Source organism: Myotis yumanensis, unplaced genomic scaffold (assembly GCF_028538775.1).
Source record: "Myotis yumanensis isolate MYYU_CA2020_CCGP unplaced genomic scaffold, mMyoYum1.0.hap1 SCAF_16, whole genome shotgun sequence".
In the NCBI taxonomy this organism is placed as follows: domain Eukaryota; kingdom Metazoa; phylum Chordata; class Mammalia; order Chiroptera; family Vespertilionidae; genus Myotis; species Myotis yumanensis.
The window spans coordinates 48710876-48734508 of record NW_027223767.1 but is presented as its reverse complement, the minus strand read 5'-3'; the positions used below and the strand labels follow the sequence as shown (position 1 = coordinate 48734508).

Below are 23633 nucleotides of genomic sequence, written 5' to 3'. Positions count from 1 at the left end.
ATTTTATCCGAAATAAGATCCTTCTCCTTGACCATGGAGATCCTGAGCAGAAAGTCACAAAGCGAGTGGTTTGGTGGTTTGTCACTTCTCAGGAGGGCGATCAGCGAAGCGGGGTAAACGCTGCTCTTCCCAGGTGTTTGAGTTTCTTCTCAATGGGCTCACTCTTCTCTCCTCCTCCAAATGTTAGCAGGGGCTGTTTCCTTAGCAGCCAGATCGGGGACAGATTGGATCAGCATGAGTGGGTGGTGGTGTTGGGTGGGGAGGGCTTGACCAGCTGGTGCAGTTGTCTGTCAACAGGCCGAAGTTGAGAGGGTGCTGATGGATTGGTGGCTGGGTGCCACGGAGAGGTTGCTCTGGGCAATGTCGTGTTCTCACTCTCTTGGTGACCAGCTGTGAAAACGGTGTCCCCCCACCCCCCTTTTTTTAGTCTACATGGAGTTAATGGTTTTGGCTTCTAGCTAGTGTGAACCTACCTTGCAAGGCCTGAAGTCATTATAATTAGTATACTGCTCCTCTCCGTCATTCAAATAGTGGGTCTTTGGAAGAGGAATGGCGAGCTCCATAAAAAGTCTAAATGGTATTTGACGTTCCTACTTTAGGTGTAGCTGCCATCATTGCCAATGGTGCTCCAGTCCAGGTGGGCATCTCACACACGAGAGCTGCTGAGTAGATACTTCCTGAGTTGAGTTGCACTTGGGAAAGGGAAGTCAGGTTTGGAGCTGGCCTGGACTTGATGGCTAACTCGTTTTTAGCCCTTTTCCTTTGCTTTCGCAGAGGAAGTTAGAATTCGCTTGTTGGTCAGTATATGTCTGAAGCCTAGGTATGTCTTGGGTGATGGTCCTTTCTTTAGGGAACTTAGTATGGGCAGGGGCCTCACCAGCAAAGACCTGTGGCCACTGAGAGTGGATGCTGAGGTCCTTTTGCACAGGATTTCTATGCTTGTCTAACACCGCAGACACTTAGCATTTAAGAATGGCCGGACTCTCGGTTCCTTACTTTCCAAACCACGTGCAGCTGTCAAGAGCTCTTCCCCATTTTTTCTCCGATGTTCTTTCTTTACAGCGTTGCCATCTCCTTACATGGAATGACCACGGCCTTTCTCATCTGTGGTTCCTGTGCCTTCTCTGTTGGTCATATCACACATCTCTATAGTCTCTCTTATCATGGGGTGTAGCCAGGCCCTCAAAGGCGGGAGCCAGACCAGCTTTTGTATCCTTCTTCCTCCCTCTCCGCCTCCTAGAATCCAGCATACTGTTGATCGAGCTGTAGCCACAAATTCAGTACCTATTAATTGACTTCTACAAATTAATTTTATATCTGATTTGGAGGCCAAATTAGATACATTACTTGGCTTCTGTACTTTTCAGAGTAATTATTGCCTTGATTTGTATGGATTGCAAGTTTGTGCCTCCTCCTTAATTATACATTGGCCTTGGGGGTAGAGTCCACGTTCATTTGCTTCAACAAACATTGATGGAGGACCCACCCGAGCAGCCTCTGTGTTTTGAACTCTGTGTTCCTGTCTCTGTAGACTTGTATGCACCTTGTCCATAGCGACAGTGTCATTGAGTAATGGATACTGATGCTCAGTGTGTTGCTAGTGATCAGAGTGCAATGCTTTTCTCTCCCCGTTTTATTAAGAGGGAAATTTTGTTTTGTGGCTTGGATTTTCTTCTACTTTTACGCTGTCATTACTATCATAAAAGAAATGCTTAACTGCCCCCATCATGCCCGAACATGAGGATGTATTCCTTCAGGATCTCTTCTCCAATTCATTTATATTTGCAGAGCTGAAATCGCCCCCAAATGAGCACTTAAGCAGAAATGAGAAGGTTTGCGTGATGTAGGCTAGGGAATTAGCTGATCGTCCCTGATTATTCTGTGCTGGTACCGCTGACACCAGAGGGAAATTAATAGCATTTTGAAGTATGGATCCCAGTGGTATTTTGCACGGTATTTTGAGAAAAAGGAGCACATGAGTTTTGCTAGGTTTGGGGAGTTACTGAAGGGAAATGGGGGATTTTCTCTCAGAGCTTTTAAATATCTGCTGATTTTAAGTGTCTCCTCCAGTCCCTTTCAATATTCTGGTGTCAAGGCTGTGATTTAGGCAGTTTTAGCAAAAAACACACCATTCGGGGAGGGCCTGTGCTGGGGGGCGGGAGTGGGCTGGCAGAGGTCAATGGGGGGGGAAAAGGAGACATGTGTAATACTATCATCAATAAAGAATTGAAAAAAGCAACTAAAAACAAACAAACAAAATTAAAAACACACCATTCAGGTGGGTGTCCCATTATCAGGCAGAAACATTTCTGGAAATTGAGTTCTTGTACGTGGCAGCGTTTCCCCCATTGAATTTTCTCTGTGAAATCAGGGTCTTGTAACCATTTAAAAATTATATTACACTGGTTTGGCTCAGTGGATAGAGCATTGGCCTGCAGACTGAGGAGTCTCAGGTTCAACTCCGGTCAAGGGCACATGCCTGGGTTGCGGGCTTGATCCCTAGTGCGGGGTGTGCAGGAGGCAGCCAATCAATGATTCTCTCTCATCATTGATGTTTCTCTCTCTCTCTCTGTGAAATCAATAAAAATACATATTTAGGAAAATTACATTACAACTTTCCTGATAACATTTACTTCTATATATTTGTATATTTTCAAATTATATTATCCGTTTATTTAACCCCCTCTCCGTGCCCCCCCAAAGATATGCTTGTATAGTTTAAAAAGTCAGGTTGTTCTGCCGGGTCTACTGACCTTCCCCTCCCGATTCCGGCCTCTCAGCTGTTTTAACTGTTTCTTCAGCGTTTGGTCTCCACACATCTCAACTGTATGCACAACTTTGCCACCTCGTGACTTGTTCAGCCGCAGACATCTCTCATGACTTTCTGACGTCCTGACGCATGTTACAACATGGGTCAGCCTCGAAAGCATGACACTGCAGAAACGATCCAGACACAAAGGGACGAGTACTGTATTATCCACTTACACGAACGCTCGAGAATAGGCAAGTTCATAGAGGCAGAGAGTAGGTTAGAGGTTCCGGGAGCTGGGGGGAAGGGAGGATGGGGTATTCTTACTTAGCGGTTCCTGGGCTTCTATTTGGGGTGGTGAGAAAGGTTTGGAAATAGTGATGTTTGTATAGCACTCTGAATGTAATTAATGCCACTGAACTTAGGCTTCAAAATGGCAAATTGTATGTGATGTGTGTGTGTGTGTGTGTGTGTGTGTGTGTGTATTTCCATAAGAAATAATCAAATTAATAAATAAAATAGCTTACATGATTAAAACTGTAAATATTATTCCTTTGTTTCCTTTCTTGTACAATTGCTGTGTTTTCCAGAGTTAGTAAAGGTATCTCTTTCTTGCTTTCCCCACTTTCACGGGAACCCCTGTTACCAGTCTCCCACCGGAAGTGCAGAGTCCTGTCCCACTTTGGGACCTCTCAGGGCTCTGCCACTCGCTCTCCCTAGGAGCCCTCCAGCCCCCTTCCCGTCCCTCTCAGCTCCTGCTCTCTGGGTCTGTGACCCGTCGCTCCCCGCATCCTCTCTCACCACCACCCCGGGGATTCCCTTCCTTTCCCTTGTTCTCGAACTTGTCTTACTGCCTTTTACCTGTGAAAACACACCCTTGAGTCTCTTTCTGAGAAAGGTGCCTGGGAGGTGGCCTCCAGCCAGCTTCCCCAGAAGCAGGGGTGGATGTGGGGGCTCCTGTGAAGGAATTTGGGGAAGACAGGCTTTGGTAGAAGCAGCCAGGGGGTGAGGGATGGATGGGGCTGGGAAGAGGCTGGGCTGAGATGGGAGAGCATGGGGGTCACTCCCATGCAGCTCATAGACATTCACGGCCTCCTGTTTTCGGTGTGGTACCCCTTATTTCGAGCTGGGCAGCGGGGGTTGTGGGGAGAGGGGGCACCCCTGAATGTCTGGTGGGGCAGTCACATTGATAGGATGGAATGTGGGGAGGGGTTGGAGGATGAGATGAGTGAGTGTCCTTACCTGGATCACGGTTTTAGATTTGTTGATGGTGGGGATATAGGAGAGAGGTAGCTGGGTAGGTCGTCTTCGGTGGGGAGTTTTCCATGAATGGCAGCTACCAAGGACTGTGGGTTCTAAAGCTAGTGAGACTACAGCCTGGGGGAGGGACGGAGTAGGCCGTGGCCTGGAGAACGAGCCCACGGCTTCCGTCCACGGTCTCGGGGAGCTGAACTGCTAAGACATTTTCCTTCTCTTTGGGAGTTCCTGAAGCTTTGGCAGTTTTCTGGGAGTGGCACTAAGGCTTCTGCGTGTGGCTGAGGCTGGCAGGAGGGAAGCCACTTTCTGTAGGGATTTATCCTTCATTGTCACTCTGGTGACACCTGACTCTGTCACTCCATGTGTTTTTTGGGAGGTGGATGATGCAGATGTCTTTTTTCAAGACAAGGCATAATTAAGTCACTTTTAGAAACCCATTCAATGTTTTGCGTGTCGGTGATGGCTGTCATCGTGGTGGGAGTACTCCAGCCAGATGCCGCTGCACCTATGGGAGTAGATGGCTGGGTGCGTGTTTAATTTGCTCAACGCTGGAGACTCCTTTATCCAGTCGCCCTCCCTGAGATTTGGCTCCAGTCTCGTTTCCCTCTTCGCTCGTGTCCGGCCCCTCATTGAGGCGATCATGGTCCTTGCTTGCTGAGCTCCCTGAATCGGCCACTTACTGGCTCTGTGACCTTGGGCAGATTATCTTAGTACCTTGAGATTCAGTTTCTTTATCTACAAATAGCAAGAGGAAACAGTATCTACCTCTCAGGGTTTTTGTGATGATAAGGGAAGATATCCAATGTGAAGCGTGCTCCCTGGAAATAGTAGGTGATCAATAAAGGTCCGTTCCCGCCCGGCCAGTGTGGCTCACGGTTTGATTCCCAGTCAGGGCACATGTCTGGGTTTTGGGCTCGATCCCCAGTAGGGGGACTTGCAGGGGGCAGTCAATCAATGATTCTCTCTCATCATTGATATTTCCATCTCTCTCTCTCCCTCCTCTTTCCTCTCTGAAGTCAATAAAAATATTCATTCCCTTCTTCCTTTTCCATGATAGGAAGATTGACAGGACTACGCTGACATCGACTCACTGGTTGTCCCCAGATATTTCAAAGGCCGTCACCTCTCACAGAGGAAAGACCATTCTCTGGTGCTCCAGAGAGCAGGCCTAGAGCTAGTAGGTAAACGTGGAAGGGAGAGAGATTCCCACTGAACGTAAGGAAGACTTCTGTCCTATCATGCAGTGTCCTGGAGTGTTCAGCTAGGACAGGACAGCTGTGTTATTGACACTAGGGCCAGGGACTTTGTTGTCAGGGGCTGTGCACTACATGTTTACAAGCATCTGTGCCCCCTAGTCACTCGATGCCCCTCGTTTGACAATCGAAGATGTCTCCAGACATTGCCCTATGCCACCTGGAGGGCAACATGGCCCTTGGTTGCGAATCATTGAAATAGAGGTTAGATGGCAGCAAACCACACTCCGTCCTTCCTAGGTCCATGCCATTTCTGCCCCAAATTGAGTTCTTACGGCATCGGTTCCAGGAGTTCTGACGGTGGCTTTTGGGTTTGGGATGGGACCTGCCGTGGAGGATTAAAGGCCTAACCCATGTGACATCGTCGGGCTGCGTTTTGGCCGTGGAGAGCCAGTGAAGCCGCACTCGGGAGGCGTCTGGCTGGTTTAACGGTCTGCTGCTCACTGTGGTTCCGCAGGTCATGCTGGCAGCCTCCTACTGGTCCCTCCTGGCCCCAGCGGTCGAGATGGCCACGTCCTCCGGGGGCTTCGGTGCCTTTGCCTTCTTCCCCGTGGCCGTGGGCTTCACCCTCGGTGCTGCGTTCGTCTACCTGGCCGACGTCCTGATGCCTCAGCTGGTGAGTACCACCCCCGAAACGTGACGTTCCCTCTGTCGGTAGCCAGTGATTCCGGAATAGATGCTGCAGACCGTGTAGGGCTTTTATGTGGAGGAATTGGATCTGACGTTTCCCCTAAAAGGAGAGAAGCTCTTGGTAATATGACTAATCATCCCCGTGGTTACGTTTTGCTAAGTTCGGATTTCAAATGTCAGCCTTCGTTATAAATATAGAGAGCAGCTGACAATCCACCGTGCGGCGCCGTGTATGTGAAACTGGGAGAAGTGAGTGACAGGATCAGGGTCCTGACCCTTAAGGGGCTTATGATGTCACCGGGGAGATGACAGCACACCCGACCATGGCGTAAGACCAGTGACAAAGCATCGCGTCCACAGGGCCTATGAATAGGAGGAGGAGGTGCGGAGGCTGGGCAGCCGGGCTCTGGGTGGAGCTCACTGCTGTCAGTCACTGGTGGCGTGCCCCTTAGCTCCATTTCTCCTTCCTATAACTCGAGGCTAACTCCCTTTAGTGGCTGCAAAGTCAAAATTTAAAAATCTGGTAACGTACTGTAATAGGGCTGGCGGGTTGGATTTGGGGAACGAGTGTGTCTAAGGAAGCACAGTAACGCCCGGCCAGGGTTGCTCAGTGGTTGAGCGTTGACCTATGAACCAGGAAGTCACGGTTCGATTCCCAGCCAGGGCATATGCCTGGGTTGCGGGCTCGGTCCCCAGTGTGGGGCGTGCAGAAGGCAGCCGATCAATGATTCTCTCTCATCGCTGGTGTTTCTATCTCTCTCCCCCTCTCTGTTCCTCTCTCTGAAATCAATTAAACTATATTAAAAAAAAAGAAAAACAGGAGAAGCACACTTAGAACCGCAGCCTGAAGTCTGGCTGGGATCCCCCAAGAGAGAGTCGAGGCCAGGCCATGAGACTGTGACAAGGGCCATTGGCTGGAGCTGGGCTGTCATGTGCTGCCATCGGTAGACGGCTGAGCACCCGGTACATGGAGCTGGATGGGTGAGAGGAAGTGAGTCGGCCTGTGTGTTGCTTCCCTCGGAGAAGTGAGCATGCCGGGTCCAGCAGGGCAGAGGGGTGGCTGGAGCCCTTGCCCTTGGCCGTTCACTGGTCCCACTGCCTGTCGGGGCCGCCCACCCTGGATATCTTCATAGATTCAGGCCCTGATGGCAGCAGGACTCCCGGGTGGGCGGGAAGGACGCGGTTAACGGGACTCTGTCCTCTGACTCCCCTGCCCTTCACTCAGCCTTTCAGATTTATTTGTCCCCCTTTTGGAGCTGAAGCAAAATATGGCTCATGAAAAGGGTTTTACTCATCACAGCCTGTCCGGGGGAAGCCACTGTGGCTTCGTTAACCGCGGATGCATCAAACATCTCTCTGAACTGGGTATTGGTTTTTATTTATTTATCTGGGAATAAAGCAGAGGAGGCTCCCGCAGTAACAGTTAATGAGCTGGCAGGGATTTGCAGCGGCTTTGCCAAATGGAGTCTTTATGAAAGGGGGAGAGGGGGGTGGGCGGGGAGCATGCACCCTGCTTGGCCTGAGAAGCAGCTGGCAAGAGGCCGGGGAGAGAGGGGGAGGCCTGGGCCAGCCCGAGCCCAGTATCCCTCCCTAAGGATGACCCAAGGGAGAAACAGAATGGATGCCAACCAGCTATCGATGTTGACATTTTGATGAAAAATATGTCAAAGATGTTGACATTTTGATGATCTTTGCAGTTTTGCTTCTCTGTGAAGTTAAGAATGGTGGTAGGCGGGGAGCCTTCACCTTCAGTTTAAAGGAGGGACTTTCTACTGGTGGGTGGGGTGGGGAAGGAGGCAAGGGCATATTTCCCCAAGGCCTCTCATCTTTCCTGTTAGTCATCATATTAGTATTACATCAGTACAACGCCAACATCTCATTATCAAATAAAACATTTCTGTGAACATGCCTTCCTGTTATAGACTGTGTCCCTCCAAAATTCATGTTGAACCTAATCCCCAGTGTGATGGTCCTGGGAGGTAGGGCCCTTTGCAGGTGATCAGGCTATGAGTGTGGAGCCCCCACGAGTGGGATCAGTGCCCTTTACAAGAGCCCCCGGGAGCTCGCTTCCGCCATGTGAGGACACAGCAGGAAGACACTGCCTGTGAGCCAGGAAGGAAGCCCTCATCAGGCACCGAATCTGGCAGAGTTTGATCTTGGACTTGGTCTGCTGATCCGTGAGAAACACATTTCTGTGGTTTGTAAGCCACCCAGACTGGGGTCACTTGTTGTGACAGTCCTCATGGTCTGGGACACTCTCCTGTTCCCGTTCTCTCCCCAGCCAACCGTTGTCATCGGTTTAGTGCAGTGATGGCGAACCTATGACACGCGTGTCAGAGGTGACACTCGAACTCATTTTTTTGGTTGATTTTTCTTTGTTAAATGGCATTTAAATATATAAAATAAATATAAAAAATATAAGTCTTTGTTTTACTATGGTTGCAAATATCAAACAATTTCTCTATGTGACACGGCACCAGAGTTAAGTTAGGGTTTTTCAAAATGCTGACACGCCGAGCTCAAAAGGTTCGTCATCACTGGTAGTGGGCGCTCTTCCAGATTTCTTCTCTTTCTTTGAGAAAACGAATGACGTGCCTTTTAGATCTTGAAACATAACCCCTTCCCCCGTTTGCCTGTATTGTTCGGTACGCTTTACATCAGCTCGCTAGCAGTACCCGCCCTGACTCAGGGAGCTCGCTCTTCTTCCACGGATTTCTGTGCACGCACACACTGATGCATATCGAATGGGGCCGAGCCTTCTCAGTGTGTTGTTCCTGAATTTGAAATGATCTTCATCTGCAGCTATTTTCATACCCGCACAGCACCGGCCGGCCGTCTCGGTGTCGTCTGCCAGGCTGTTCCCATCATCGCGCGGTTAGATGGCTCCGGGCTTGTCGTATGTGTATATGTGCACTTGGAAATGTAATTCTCTTCTCTATTTTTGGAAAAACAAGGGCAGCACACGGTCTGCGCTGTTGCCCCATGCTTTCCTCAGCGTGCTCTGTGTCTTAGCGTCTGCTCCTGGGAGACATGTTCCCCTCAGCCCCTCCCTCTCCTGGGATCTGCCATCTCAGGGAGGCTGCCCAGGTCTTCGGGGGCCGGGAAGGGAGTGGGTGTCGGGGACTCTGTCTGAGGCTCTCCTCTCGGAGAGAGCCTGGCTGGTAGCCGTGTCTAGATAGGCTCCAGGGGACATTAGCAGGTGGTAGGGGTCCTCCCTCTCCTCAGCTCCCTCCTTCATTTATCTGCTTTGCAGCCAGTGATACAGAGCATCTGAGAGTGCCTGCTGTTGGTGATGTGGTTGCTGGAGCACCCTCAGTGGGTCTGGCATGGGCACATGCACACACAATCACGTACATACCTGCATGCACACACACATGCATGCACTTGCACACACATGCATGCACACACACATGCACGTGCACACACAGCCATTTCGGTATAGGCTGGCTTGCTGAAGGGGGCTCCCCATGCACTGAATGGTTCTTGTTACTATACTAAAGTGACAGGGACTCTTAAAGGCAGATAGGCATGGTTGGAACCTCCAGGACTTAGATTTCCTTCTCCGCATTCGGACCATAGAGTTGTGACTGAATCCTTGCCCCCTCTTGCCATCTCTGAGCCAGGAAACATGTTCCTGGGAAACGTACTATGGTGATGTACTACACCGGTGGGTGGTTGGCAGAAATGATCCACAAGGCTGGATGGCTAAAAGAATTGGGTGTGCGTGGGGTCTTAACTCTCTCCTTCTAAGGGCGGTGGGACAGACATGTCTGTTGGGCTCACAGCTGTCTCCCTAGCTGGGTGCCTGGTGTGTCACTGCTGGAGCAGATGCTGGCCATGCCTGTCGTCCATCTATAATAATAAAAGCATAATATACTAATTAGACCAGACAGCCTTCCGGACAACCTTCCGGACAAAGCCAGGTTGTGAGGGCCGAGCCCATTGCATGAATTTTGTGCATCGGGCCTCTAGTATATATATAAATTTTATTTATATATATATATATATATTTTATATATATATATAAAATGGAAGGGAGAGGGAGAGAGAGCTAGAAACATCAACGATGAGAGAGAATCATTGATTGGCTGCCTCCTGCAAACCCCCTACTGGGGATCGAGCCCACAACCCAGGCATGTGCCCCTGACCGGGAATGAAACTGAGCCATGCCAGCTGGGCAAATAAGACCCTCTTTTTGAAAACTCCTTACAGCTTCTAATCTGAAAGTGCTTTACACACGTGAGTTATTCTCCGGGCACAGATCCACGCCCTTTGCAGTCGACCACATTTTGGGCACGACAAGCATGAGGCGCAGATCATTAAACCTGCGGACAGGAAACAGGAAAAGCTTGGTCTGAAGCCTGACTCTGCTGCATGGTTTTTTATGCTTTATTTGCTTTCCTAGTTCTGTTTGCCTACGAAGCTAGAGACGTGCACCGCCATTGAGAAGGAGCATTTTCAGAGCAAGGCAATGGGAAGTGTGTTAGGGAGGTGGGGCGGAGGGTGGGGAGGAGCTGGGAGGTCGCATTTGGGGCTTAGAGAGATGTTGACACCTGGACCTCCCTCTGGAGGCTCTGACTCATTGTGTCCAAGGTGAAGCCTGGGTTTCTACACAAAACATCCCCACAGAGCGCTGCTGTCCACCAGCCAAGGTTGCGACTGCCCACTGCAGGCCACTTATAACTTGCTTTTGTTCAGGGGGTGGCGTGTTGGTTTTTTTTGTTTGTTTGTTTGGGTGGTTGCTGTTTTTTTAATGATTCACAGCAATTCAAGTGTCTTTTTCTTTCCCTTGGAAGCCAAAGCCTTATTATTGCAAAAGACTCAGAAAAGAGGGAAAGGGGATAGGCTCAAGACGAGAAGGGGAGGGAACTGCTTCTGTGGGTGGCAGACTTCGACGCACCAGCATCACCCGGGAGACTTGAAGAACGCAGGTGCCTGGGCCCCGCCCCAGACCCGGTGACTGACAAGCTGTAGGGGTGAGGCCCAGGCACCTGAGTTTTAAACTAGGTCTTGGGGATTCCGGTGCTCACCGAGGTGAGAGCATCGCAGGACAGCCCGAAAGGTGAACCGGGCGCTGGAGGAGCCTGAGGCTGTGTCTGAAGGACCCATCCTTGGGGTGGATGAGCGTGTGCCTCTTCCCGGTCAGAGGGGCTCCAGGTTCCTCTTGGCACCTTGTCACTGCCTCCCTCCTCTTACTCTCCCGACAGCCTTGGAACAGCCCGCCCGCTCCGTCTGACACCCCGATCCTGACTCTGCTCACCCCTCCTCATTTTGTTAGGAGCTGTTTGCAACTCAGGTTTCCATGTGGTAGAGCGAGGAGCTGTGGGGAGTCCCAGGAGACTGGCTCAGGGATGAGGCCCAGCGTTCCTCGGAGTCAGCGAGTCAGCGGCGAAGTTGTTGAGGAGCAACATGTAGTAGAAGGATCATGGGCTTTGGATCAAATTAGCCTGTTTGTCTTGGGGCAGTTACTTCATCTCTCTGAACCTCAGTATCTTTATCTGTAAAATGGATCTAATCCTCCCTTAGAGGGTGGCCATTGGGATGAATTAAAATAAAGCATAGAGAGTCCTGGGCAGTGTGGCTCAGTTGGTTGAGTGTCCTTTGCACTGAAAGGTGGCAGGTTCGATTCCCGGTCAGAACACATGCCCTGGTTGCAGGCTTGGTCCTGGTCAGGGCGTGTGTGGAAGGCAACCGGTCGATGTTTTTCTCTCACACCAACATCTCTCTCTCTCCCTTTCTCCCTTCCTATCTCTCTAAAGTCATTAAAAACATCTCTGTTTTTAAAAGCATATAGAGTCCTTAGCACAGTCTGGCTGACATACAGTGGGTGTTCAATAAAATTCGCTTTCCTTAAACCAGGACATGTCAGAGCTGCTGGGGATCACTTTTGGATCATGTTTCTTGTTTTCACAAGTTGTGGATTCAGGCTTAACAAAACATTTGTGTGTACACGCGTGTGCGTGCGTGTCTATGTATTTTATATGCTGTGATCTTCAAAGGAGGAGGGCTCACCTGATGTCTGCGGCCTTGCCTCTGGGCTCGAGGAAGGGAGCTGCCCTCCCATGGGCTGTTTGGAGGTCCCATGGCAGGCGGCCCCTCCATCGACCTCTCCCATCAGGACCATCGTCTGTCCGTCTACCTTTGCCATTTCCCCTGTGGTGTCTCTCTCGGAGGGATTTTTCAACGTAAGAATGACCAGCCAGCCACTCAGAGACCACAATGATGTGACCAGGTGAGATAGGTGGAAGCCTTCAGTTACCTGGTGCCTTAACTTCAAATACCTAAAGTTACTTCACTCACATAACAGGTTGCCGGTAGGCTGATCACCTGGTTGGCCACCTAGGTTGTTGCCATGGACTGAATTGTGCCCACCTCCATTTATATGTTGACACCCTCACCCTTGATGGGATGGTATTTGGAGGTGAGGCCTTTGGGAGATAATTAGGTTTAGATGAGGTCAGAGGCACTCAGGTAGGATTAGAGCCTTTAAAGAAGAGTTACCGGTTCTCTCTCTCTCTCTCTCTCTCTCTCTCTCCCCCTCCCTCCCTCTCCCTCTCCCACTCTCTCTCCCACTCTTCCGCCCCCCTCCCCCCCTCCCCCCATGCACAGGGAGGAGGCAGCCATCTATAAGCCAGGAAGCAATTCTCCAGCACCAGCCGCATGTCCTACAATCCAAGACACTCTCTATCTGGAGTCAGCATCACACCCTACAGGTCAAGGGCCCTGTCCTTCAGAGCCAGTCTCCAGGCCAGGCTGGCCCTGTGCTTCTGACCGACTAGCTGTCAGCCAGAGGTTCCCACGCCCTCCGTCCTTGGGCTTGATTAATTCGCTGGGTCACAGAACTCACAGAACTCCGGGAAGCAGCTTGCTCACTGGCTACCGGTTTATTATGAAAGGCTCTGACTGAGGAACAGCCACATGGAAGGGACGCTTGGGGCAGATGTGGGGAAAGGGCTCAGAGCTCCCACACCCTCTCCCAGGGCACCACTCTCCCCGGATCTCCATGTGCTCCCCAGCCCGGAAGCTGTCTGAACCCCTCACTTTTGGGATTTGTGGAGGCTTCATTACCTTGGTGGTTGATTCTGCCTCCAAGGTGGGTGGGGCTGAACTTTCCAACCCTCTAATCACATGGTTTGTTACCTGGCAACCTGCCCCCATCCTTAAGGTGTTTCCCAAAGGTCACGTCCTTAACTTAAGCTCAGGTGTGGTGAAGGGGGTTTGTTAGGGGTATCGAGACACCTTCATTGCTCTTGTCACTTAGGACATTCCAAGGGTTTGAAGAGTTCTGTGCCAGACACCCAGCCTCCAGAAGCAGTGAGAAATGAATTCCTATTGTTTAAGCTGCCCCCCCTCCCCCACCTCCCCCCACTGTGGGGTGTTTGTTACAGCAGCCGGAGCTAAGACTGCGGTGAAATCTATAGTTATTGCCCCAGATGTTGGGAGACTCAATCCTTCCTTGCCCCTGGCTCATTGGTCCTGGCATTGCCTGCCCAGGACTCAACCCCAGGACATCACTGGGAGTGTCCTCACACCCCTCTTCTGATGTGGGGTCAGGTGGTGTTCCCCGCCTTCTTTTTGGTCTGCCTGCTCTAAAACGGGGGTCAGTTTCCTCCCCTCCTGGCCTGCGACCTTCCGGTTCTCCTAAGGGATCTACGTTTCCGTCTGTTCCCGCCCAGGCCTCTGCTCCATGGGGCCAGTCAAACCTGTCTACATTATTGGAAAACGACCCCCCAATTGCTAGTGTCACGATTCCAGGCCCATCCAGTTGGGGTGATCTTTGCCGATATTTTGCCTCAAGGTGACCTTCCATCGAGAGTTTGGAAAACTGAAAATTAGTAGAATATCCCAATAGCGCGGCCCCATCTATCAGGAATCCAGGCTCCGGAGCCCCCCCGCGCACGCTCCAGCTTTGGTGTGTGTGGCTGAGCTTCCGATGCTGGAACCTCTGATGTTCCTTTATGTGGGGAAAGGGGCTTTGCAGATGTGATGCAGTTGAGGGTCTTGGGATGAGGAGACCAAGCTGTGTTGTGTGGGCGCAGCCTAAAGGTGATCACCAGTGTCCTTACGAAGAGGCCCCAGGAGAGCTGGCACAGAAGAGAGGTGCTGTGACTCTGCAGGCAGAGGTTGGGGTGGCGACGCCCCGAATCAGGAGCCTGCAGAAGGTGGAGGAGGTGGGGAGTCCAGCCCCACCAGACCTTGATTTAGCCCAGTGACTACGCTGATTTTGGACTTCTGGCCTCCGGAACTGTGAGAATGAATTTCTGTTGTTTTAAGCCATTTGTTCAGCAGCCACAGGAAACGGAGTACAATTTGCATCTTCATTCCTCCCGCCACCCAGGGGAGCTGGCGTGGCTCTGTGCCCGGCGGGGGTGGGCCAGCGAGAGCCCTTCCTCCGAGTGACCACCTCACAGCCCGTGGTTAATGTCTGAAAGCTCAGCACAGATCAGCGACTTTCTGCATCCATTCCCTGTCCTGTCCTTGGATTCGGTGATCTTAAACATCTGCATCAAGTCTGGTAAAAGGCCAGCCAGCCTTGATTACATTTGAGTGCGAGGCATATGGATTTTGATCTTGTTATTCTCTAGCCTGTACTTTTCTGTATCTCTGACAGTTCTTTAAAGAAGGAGTCTTAAAAGCTACAGACAGATCAAATTTTCAATAATAAAAATAAATGACTTCAGAGTGAAGAAAAAAAAATTGTATTTGACCCTGGAACAGTAGGCTTCATGTTTTCACGTAAAGGGTACCAAAACAGCTCTTGCACATTTTGGAGTAATCGCCCCTAGCTTTGGCTAGTCATATAATTTAAGTACTCTAAAATTTTACACACAGGCTATAAACAAAATCTGTGAGATTTTGGTGTGTGTGTGTATGTGTTGGGGGAGGGGAGGATTATTCCCCAAATCTCCATATTAAAAGGAAGTGCCTACTTTGATTTTATTCACACCATTATACAGGAAAGCCTCCTGTTTTTCTTGCTGGTCATTTTGTAGAAATGTTGCATTTCTAATTTTGATAACTTCTGATCATCACGTTGTCTGAACGTGGCAGTCTCTGGGTTTCTAACCAGTGGTAAGGATTTTTTCGCAGTAGCCATTGAGGCTCTGCATTGTGCTGAATTTCAGCATTCTAACTGTGAATCCCAACAGGAGACAAAGGCAGTGCAGACCCCCGATTCTTATTTCATTCAGGTACATTTTCAGCCTGATGCCGGCTTCTCGTTTGCGATGTTATGCCTTTAACGTAATCAGAGAGATAAGCCACTTACAGCATCGTCTGCCAGCAGTCTGATAATTCGCGCAGCATTATCCATTCTTACGCTGTGTAATTTCCATGACTTCTCATCAAAAGAGAAGATTGCTCTACTGATGAAGACAGAAGAAAATACGGGAGAGCCTCTTAAAGATAATGTTCATTTTATCCAGATGACAGCAATGTCCCCAAATAATTAAGTTTATGATATCCATATGTGAAGCCCACCGGGAGAGCAGTGTCCCAGGACCCAAACGCTGATGGGCAGACACCCTATGCAGTGGCCTGTGTTTAATTTTCAAGACGACGACTTATTACTTTTCTCTAAATGAATGCAAAACTTTACATCTCGAGGCAGTGGGATGAGAGAAATGGTCCTCACTCGGAGCCTGGCTTGGTAACACTCCGGGAGGTGAGGCTGAATGACAAATTGTCACCGTACGTTAGCATGCTCTCCGAGTTGCATGGTCATGTCTCAGAACAGTAGATGCCCTTTAAAAATTCTCCTAAAAGGCAAAAAACAAAGACACTAGCTAGGCTTGTTTAAAGGTAATCTGTACCCCGAAGACATATGTTGGGCTGGTGTAAACAGAATGATTTGACACAAATGGAATATTTATATCCTTTGCCATTATCGTGTTATAAGACATGATAGCTGCTCCAAGTGATTTAAGGGAAGCCTGCACCGCGGGCTCCTCGTTATCCCGGCAAAATCATTTCATTGCAAGTAGGAGGATTAAACATTTAGAGGAAAGGAGATACCAGAGGTAGGAAAACACTTAATATGCAGCCAAGATCTGGCTGTGCTGAGCTCCATCCTCCAGATTCAGGGAGGATGGCCGATGGTTTTCTTTTTTTGTTTGTTTGTTTATTGTGGTAAAAAATACATAACGTAAATATGTGCTACTTTAAACAATAAAGAATTTAAATAAAAAATAATAAAAGAAGAAAAAGAAAAAATACATAACATAAAATTCACCATCTTAACCATTTTTCATTGTACTGTTCAGTGGTGTTAAGTATATTCACGTGATCTCGGGAACTTTTTCCTCTTGCAGATCTAATATTCCATAAAGTACCCACCCCACAACTCTGCAGTCCCTCCTCCCCCAGTCCCTGGTAACAACCATTCCACTTCCTGTTGCATGGATTGGTCTCCTTCAGATCTCTCATATGGGTGGAGTCATAAAGTATTTGTCCTCCTGAGTCTGGCTTATTTCACTGAGCATAGTGTCCCCAAGGCCCGTCCATGTTGCGGCACGTGTCAGACTTTCCTTCCTTTTCAAGGCTGAGTAATACTCCACTGCATGTTTGTACCACGTGGTCTTTGTTCATCATCTGTTGATGAGTGTTTGGGTTGTTCCACCCTTTGGCTGCTGTGAGTAGTGCTGCCATGAACAAGGGTGGGTAAATATCTCTTTAAGACCCTGCTTTTAATTCTTCTGAAACCCAGACGTGGGATGGCTGGATTATGTGGTGGGTCTCTTTTTAATTTTTTGAGGAACCTCCATTCTGTTTTCTGTAACAGTCGTACCGTTTTTACAGGGCCACCACCAGTGCACAGGGTCCCAGTTTCTCCACATCCTTGCCAACATGTGTTATTTTCTCTGTATGTGTGTGTTTTTTAATGGAAGCCATCCTAATTGGTGTGAGATTGTGGTTTTGTATTTCTCTGATGCTTAGTGATGTTGAGCATATTTTCATATGCTCGTTGGCCATTTGTATATCATATCTGGAGAAATGTCTGTTCAAGTTCTTTGCCTGTTTTTTAAGAGGGTTATTTGATTTTTTAAAAATTTTTATTTAATTTTTATTTTTTGGTTGACTGTTTTCCATTCTAGGCTTTCCCATGTAATTTACTGGGGGAGAAATTTTTCCCCATATGGCACCTCTAGTTTTAAAAGTGGAACTTAGTGGCAAAATGGGATCTTCTTCTTTTTTTAAAAAAAACATATTTTATTGGTTTTTTACAGAGAGGAAGGGAGAGGGACAGAGAGTTAGAAACATCGATGAGAGAGAAACATCGATCAGCCGCCTCCTGCACACCCCCTACTGGAGATGTGCCCGCCACCAAGGTACATGCCCTCGATCAGAATCGAACCTGGGACCCTTCAGTCTGCAGGCCGACGCTCTATCCACTGAGCCAAACCGGCCAGGGCTGGGATCTTCTTTTTTTTAAAAAATCAACTGTTTGTAGTTAACCTTAAAGGCATTGATTTCATAAAATAAAAAAAATAGCTGTACTTGCAAAATGAACACTTGGCTGTTTAAGACAAAACGCAGGCTCGGGGTCTTCCCAGTTGTTCCAGATCTGCTCAGCTAACAAACAACGAAGCACAGCAGAAACGCGTTGCCGTCTTTGGTGTGGGTCTCTTCTTTGGTTCATGGATACTCTTTTTATTATTTATTTATTTATATTGATTTTTAGAGAGAGAGAGGAAGGGAGAAGGATAGAGAGCTAGAACATCTATCAGCTGCCTCTTACATGCTTCCTACTGGAGATCGGGCTGCAGCCGGGCATGTGCCCTGACCAGGAATCCAACCATGACCTTCTGGTTCATGGGTCGATGCTCAACCACTGAGCCACACCAGCCGGGCCTGAGAGCTCTTTAGAGCAGTTTAGCAGTCAAGTTCCCAAGTCGGGAAGCAGTCTTGAGTTGAACTTCTGCTGAATATCCTAGTCTTCGTGGTGGGAACAAGCCCTGTGGTTAACCACTTGGAGGTCAGAGGAAATCTGGTGCTGAGGGAAAATTATTTCTCTTCCTTTCAATTCATGTGGGATCCGTTTCTGCCCACGCTGCTGCGCTAAGCTCTGTGGCTGGAGGTGGAACTCCGTGTGCTTATTGGGAAATAGATGTCTGTAAGGACTTTGCCTCTTTGATTCCCCTCCGGCCTTCCTCTCCCTCCACCCGAGGTTTTCCTGACTTAAGCAGTAACCTTCCTTTGCCACAGGCTTTCTGAGTCTCTTGAGGGACAGAAGACATTTTGCCAGCGGGGATACATAGCTCAGGATATGTGGCCATTGAGGATGTCAGTGGCTTTTAGCAAACTCAGCAGCATATTTGCAGAGAAGAAAGCAGGAGTGCAAAAGTATCTCAAATGCCATCCGGGCTAAACCTTCTTGAGATGGAGTGAATATGTTTAATGCAAAGAAATCAACCATTTGACATGATTTTCTTGGACTTATCCTGAGCTTGAGTATCAAAGGAACAATAACGCTGCCTTTTTTTTGGAGTCCCAGTTGCTTTCTTTGACAATTCGTGGACTCTTGGCAGAGACTCGCCAGACTGCCACTGGGATGGGATGCCCAGTGGAGACAGAACGGGCTTCCGTGAGTCCTGGTTCATTTAGTGATAGTGGGCCCCTGAGATGGTGGGTCTCAAGGCCTCCGGGAGGCGGCCCCCAGGAGCCCGAGCCTGGACATTTCTGACATGCAGGCAGGAAGAAAGAGCTGTGCTTTGTACGTCAGGGGTTGACCAGGACACAAGCTCATTCACAGTCCAAAATGTCTCCTAGGGTGGCTCTGCTGGGAGCTGTGGGGACTCCTGGGGGAGGCCCTTCTTGGAGGGCTCCTGACGAAGTTGGTGGCCAGGTCTTCTTGATGCACCTCACTCCCCCACCCTCTTCCTGTTACTTCAAAGTGAATGTTGGACCCTGGCTGCTATGGCTCAGCGGTTGAGCATTGACCCAAGAACCAAGAGGTCACTGGTTCGATCCCTAGTAGGGGGCGTTCAGGAGGCAGCCGATCAGTTATGTTTCACTCTCATTGATGTTTCTATCTCTCTATCCCTCTCCCCTCCTCTCTAAACATCAATAAGAGGAAAAAAACACACGAAAAAAACAAAAACAAAGTTGGCACCAGAGTCATGATTGTTATGGCGTTTCGGGTGGTGGCGGTGGCGTGGGTGCTGGTTAGAAGAGCGGAGGTCTGGAGTCAGATGGCTGGCTTTTATTTCCTGGTTCCTCCAAGATTCACCGTGTGTCCTTGGCGTTAGATCACATCTCCACGTCTTAGTGTTCTCATCGGTAAAAGGATAAAAATACCACTTGCTGAGTAGGATCGTTTGAGAGGATTAAATAAAAATATTCACTGAAAGCAATAATCTCAGTGCCTGACGTTCAGTTAACATTAGCCGTTATTATCCTCTTAAGTGAGATTCGTTTAGCAAAAATGACTGGTTTCTTATTTAAGCAAAACTCTTGAGCCTTGAAGTTTCAGATGGGAGGGAAGCGCCATTCCAAGCACCTAACGAAATCCTGCTTTTTCCCCAGTCTTCACTCTGGATTAATTCCACTCTCCCTTGAATGCTAAAGCGTGGACCCAGGTCCCTGACTCTTCTTTGCTGAGATAGGATGACATTAAAAAACACACGTACATATATCTATACATTGATTTCAGAGAGAGGAACGGAGAGAGAGAGAGAGAGAGAGCGAGAAACATCAATGATGAGAGAGAAACATTGATCAGCTGCCTTCTGTGCACCCCCCACTGGAGATCGTAGGCTGACGTTTTTAAAGACTTTGTTAACTACCAATGGAAGACAGCAGGGAATAACTAAGAACCTAAGAATAACTAGCTTGCAAAGGGCAGTCCGCTCCCAGGACCTTGGGACCTTCGCTCTTCCACATGAAGCTGCGATGCCTGCAGCCTAGCCCCAGAGGGCTGGAGAGTTGCGGCTGCAGTAGGATGCCACGGCCTGCGGCCCACTGAGCAGGCCGGCTGGGGACAGGAAGCGCTGCTGCCCCAGCTGGCGAGCTGGTGTGCAGACCCGTGGGTCCAGGTGCCTGGGGCCAGGTCACAGGGCGTGAGCGGCTGCCTGGGCAGCAGCGCTGGGCTGAGCCTCTGCCCGTTGGTCGGTCTGAGGTGTAGTTTCCTGGCATGCCACCTGCTTTGGGTACGATTTGTTTACTCTGCTGTTGGAGTTGAACCCTGTTGAATGGCCTCTGTGCAGTCAACGGACGAGGGAGGAGGCTGATGGTTCCGGAAGGATCTACAGTGTTTCCCACCTTCCCAGTCCCCTTTCCTAGAATGTTCTCCTGTCCTTGCCGCTTCTCTATAGCCAGTGAGGACGGATAAAGTTGCTCCTGGTCAGAAGTGCTCTCGGAGCTCACACTCCTCCCTCTCAGACTCTCCCGTGGCCTGAGTTCAGTGGCATCGATTGGGTCCCTCGTGAGCGCCTCTTTTTTTAAGCTTCATTTTGATGGTTCTGGCCTGATGGTCACCTGTCTGAAGGCAAGAACCAGAGTTCCCACCTGTCTGTATTCCGGGCCAAGGGCAGCGCCGTGCCCAGCGTCTGCATACGGTGAGTGCTGATGAGAATAAAGACCGTCTGTCATTTCATCTCGTTCTCTTGAACGAGGTGACTGTCCCTTTCCCCTGCAGGTCTCCGGAACCCATTCCCCCCTTCCCTTTTCCTCAACTGACATCCTAACCCTCCATCGCTCTTTCCTGGAATTCCCTCCGCAGGAGCCTCCCCCCAGCTCCTCCTGCTGCCCAGACACCCCATCCAGCCGGTCTCTGCACAGCAACCAGAGGCTCTTTAATATGCATACATCACAGCAGGCCGCCCTGCTCAGAGCCTTCTGACAACTCTCCTTTGTACTTAGTGTTAAGGACAGACGTCACCCCACAGCCTGGCTCCTGCATACGTCACCTGCGCCGTGGATGGCTCGCATTCTTCCCCAGACACCTTCCCCTGCTCTGCTGCCCACCTGGCCCAGCTCTCGCCTCGGCCTCGGCGCCTGCTGCTCCATCTCCCACTGATGCCCCCAGCAGCTCTGCCCCCTCCCGGACCCCCTGCTTGGAGGTGCCCTTGGTGGGTCTTATGTGCCCACGGTGGGCACGAGAGCTCAGCCGGAAGCCTGTGTGGTCTCTGCTGAGGGATGAGTCAGGGTGAAGGAGCCGTTCGGGGTGTCTGACAGCCCGCAGCATCCCCTCGCTTCCTGCCCACCCTCCCACAGAGTTTGGTGTTTATTTTTGAGGTCTAGACCGAGAAAATGAATGTCCAGCAGTAGGTCTCTCCAAAACCTGACTTTGCAGAGAGCATGGGGGGGCGGGAGGCGAGGCAACTAAAGCTGATGAGTGAAGTGATTTTCTCTCTTTTTAATATATTTTTATTGTTTCAGAGAAGCAGGGAGAGGGAGAGAGAGATAGAAACATCAGTGATGAGAGGGAATCAATAATTGGCTGCCTTCTATATGCTCCACTCTGGGGATCGAGCCTACAACCCTGATGTGCCCTGACTGGGAATCAAACCGGGACCTCCTGGTTCATAGGTCGACGCTCAACCAATGAGCCACGCTGGCCGGGCCGAGTGATTTTTCTGGGGAGGACAGCGTCCCATTTCTGGAGTCAGCTCTTAGGACTGTCTGGGTGGTACAGTCTGGGATGGAGCCTCATGGCCCCCAGGAAATAATCTGTGTTTGGCAAATACGGGGAAACAAACCAAGAAACAGCGATCTTTTCTAAGCTTTCCCGAGGGATGTAACGCCAGAAAATAATTATTAAGTCTCGGTTGGCCCGGGCCCCTGACTGGGGCTGGGAGAGGGTATTGATCTGCTCAATGGCTCTTTAAAGAGCTGGCTGTGTTTGTCCTCGTGGCTCATACGCAGGCAGCCTCTTTTCCGTCTCCATACTCACTGGGTTTGAGGTGGCAACGCACACAGATCCATCGTCCACTGGGTAAATATTAGGCCAGTGATTGGATGGGGAGCTCGCAGAGTGAGTCTGTCAGTTGAACGGTGAGAGGGAGCGATCTGTATTGAGATGCCCAAACCTGGCTGCTCTGTGAACCCTCCCCCCACCTCCCACTGATCCCCACCCTCCGCTTCCCTGAAGTGACAGGCCACCATGGCCACGATGGTGGAGGGCAAACGTGAGGCTAAATGTCACTAAAAAATATTTAGCTCTGGCCGCTGGGGCTCAGGTGGTTGGGCATCTGAGGTCGCAGGTTCGATCCCCACTCGGGACATATGCCTGGGTCTCAGGCTTGATCCCCAGTAGAGGTTGTGCAGGAGGCTGCTGACCGATGTTTCTCTCTCTCTCCCTCTCCCTCTCCCTCTCTCCCTCTCTCTCCCACTCTCCCACTCTCCCTTTCTCTCTCTCTCAAATCAATAAAAATATATTTTTTAATGTTTTTAATTTCTTTTTTCAATGACCGTTTACATGGAATGTGTTTTGTGTTCGTGTCAGGCGTCGCGCACAGCGGCTAGGCAGTCATGTGCTTTACAGAGTGGTTCCCCGGTGTTCGCATTGCCCACCTGGCACCGTTCACAGTTGTCACGATATTATCGACTCTCTTTCCGGTGCTGCCCTTTACCTCCCGTCAGAAATGCCTGTTTCCTACTGTGTGACGTGCTCCTACCCCCTCGCTCAGACCTGAGTTTTGTTACAGCGACACCGAGTCCCATTTTCTTTCCCCTCCCCTGTTGCTTTCACGGCTGAGACAGGCCCAGTCCTAGTTTTCCATCTAATGATCGTCGTGGTGCAAATCACAGCTGATACTCAGGGAGGGCTTATTCCACGCCCGGGGTCCTGCTGAACTTGTTACAGAAACGTCTTTATTCTCATCCTGGGGAGCAGCTCAGTCCCAGCAGGCTGCAGGCAGGCTTTGTCCCGAGTCGGAATGTCGGCTCCTTTGTGCAAACCCCAGAGGCTTTGTGGATGTAATCCTGCCTCCCAGATGGCTCAGTTGAGGTCTGCAGGCTCTCCATTGCCCGGAGCTTCTCTTCTTTAATTACAGAAACTGCAAACCAGGCTAGGTGTTGGGTGCCCAGTTATACTGGGTGGAGGCATTCAGGGAGCCGTGGGCTCCGGCCAGCTGTCTCCTGGGGGTCATCGTCCGGGGAAGGAAGCGTTTCACCCGCAGGTGCGGCCCTCATGCCCGCCTGGCCCCGGCCCTGGCGCCGGCCCCGACGGGAGCCACTCAGAACTGCTTCGAATCTCCTCTCTGGCACATTTGCTTGCTGAGCTGCTCATCATAAGGACAGACGGGGGTCTCACTCTCGTGGTTTTTATGTCTGCTCTCCATCTGGCTGGGAAGTAGGAGAAAACACATTCTCACTCAGGAGGGGTTTGGAGATAAAGGACCGAGTGAGGTTTTCATGAAAACCGGGGGCGCGCTGTGCCACTTCCTGTGGGGGGTAGAGCTGAATAACCCACCCGGGGCTGCTTTCTGGCCACCTGAGAAATCAAGTGATTTTCAGAGAGAAAATGAGAACGAGTGTGTGTCTGTGTGTGTGTGTGTGTCTGTGTGTCTTTTGGGTGAGGGATGGGGAATACAACTCTTCATGATTTCTGTAAGCAGATTCTAGAGCAGCCGTGGGCAAACTACGGCCCACGGGCCGGATCCGGCCCATTTGAAATGAATAAAACTAAAAAAAAAAAGACCGTACCCTTTTATGTAATGATGTTTACTTTGAATTTATATTAGTTCACACAAACACTCCATCCATGCTTTTGTTCCGGCCCTCCAGTCCAGTTTAAGAACCCA

General features: G+C 50.0%; 1 protein-coding gene across 11 annotated transcripts in view; it reads left to right on the top strand.

Annotated features, from left to right (window-relative positions):
* Nucleotides 1-23633, top strand: part of SLC39A11 (solute carrier family 39 member 11) — a 224310-nt gene that overhangs the window by 72441 nt on the left and 128236 nt on the right. For 10 of the 11 annotated variants that reach the window (XM_070394339.1, XM_070394346.1, XM_070394338.1 and 7 more), the window contains one exon: nucleotides 5717-5875. The exons of the other annotated variant lie outside the window; for it this stretch is intronic. In XM_070394339.1, the coding sequence (XP_070250440.1) occupies nucleotides 5717-5875 (159 nt within the window). The remainder of the gene's footprint in view (nucleotides 1-5716; nucleotides 5876-23633) is intronic. 11 annotated transcript variants of the gene reach the window in all.